Source organism: Myotis davidii, unplaced genomic scaffold (genome assembly GCF_000327345.1).
Source record: "Myotis davidii unplaced genomic scaffold, ASM32734v1 scaffold1284, whole genome shotgun sequence".
NCBI classification, from domain to species: domain Eukaryota; kingdom Metazoa; phylum Chordata; class Mammalia; order Chiroptera; family Vespertilionidae; genus Myotis; species Myotis davidii.
Window position 1 is genome coordinate 418,287 of NW_006295187.1, and position 225 is coordinate 418,511.

General features: G+C 30.2%; 1 protein-coding gene across 2 annotated transcripts in view; it reads right to left on the minus strand.

The window, feature by feature from the left end:
• SLC33A1 (solute carrier family 33 (acetyl-CoA transporter), member 1) overlaps positions 1-225 on the minus strand; it is a 22,565-nt gene that overhangs the window by 2,259 nt on the left and 20,081 nt on the right. For both annotated transcript variants that reach the window (XM_006769894.2, XM_015567914.1), the window contains exon 5: positions 188-225. This exon is cut by the window's right edge and continues 178 nt beyond it. In XM_006769894.2, the coding sequence (XP_006769957.1) occupies positions 188-225 (38 nt within the window). The remainder of the gene's footprint in view (positions 1-187) is intronic.

The window sequence follows — 225 nt, forward strand, 5'->3', positions numbered from 1 at the left end:
GTAAACTACTCTTATTGATTTCAGTTGCATTAAAACCCTTAGTTATGATGGGAAAGATGTAGATTTCTGTACGAGAAACTATGGGCAGACATGGTTTTTAAAATAGATATAGAACTTCTAAAGGCAAAACAAGGAAATTAATACCTTAATATTAGTTTAATGTTATTTAAAATTACAACATACTTACCTCAATAGTATCAGGTGTTCGACAACTCTGGTTTGATG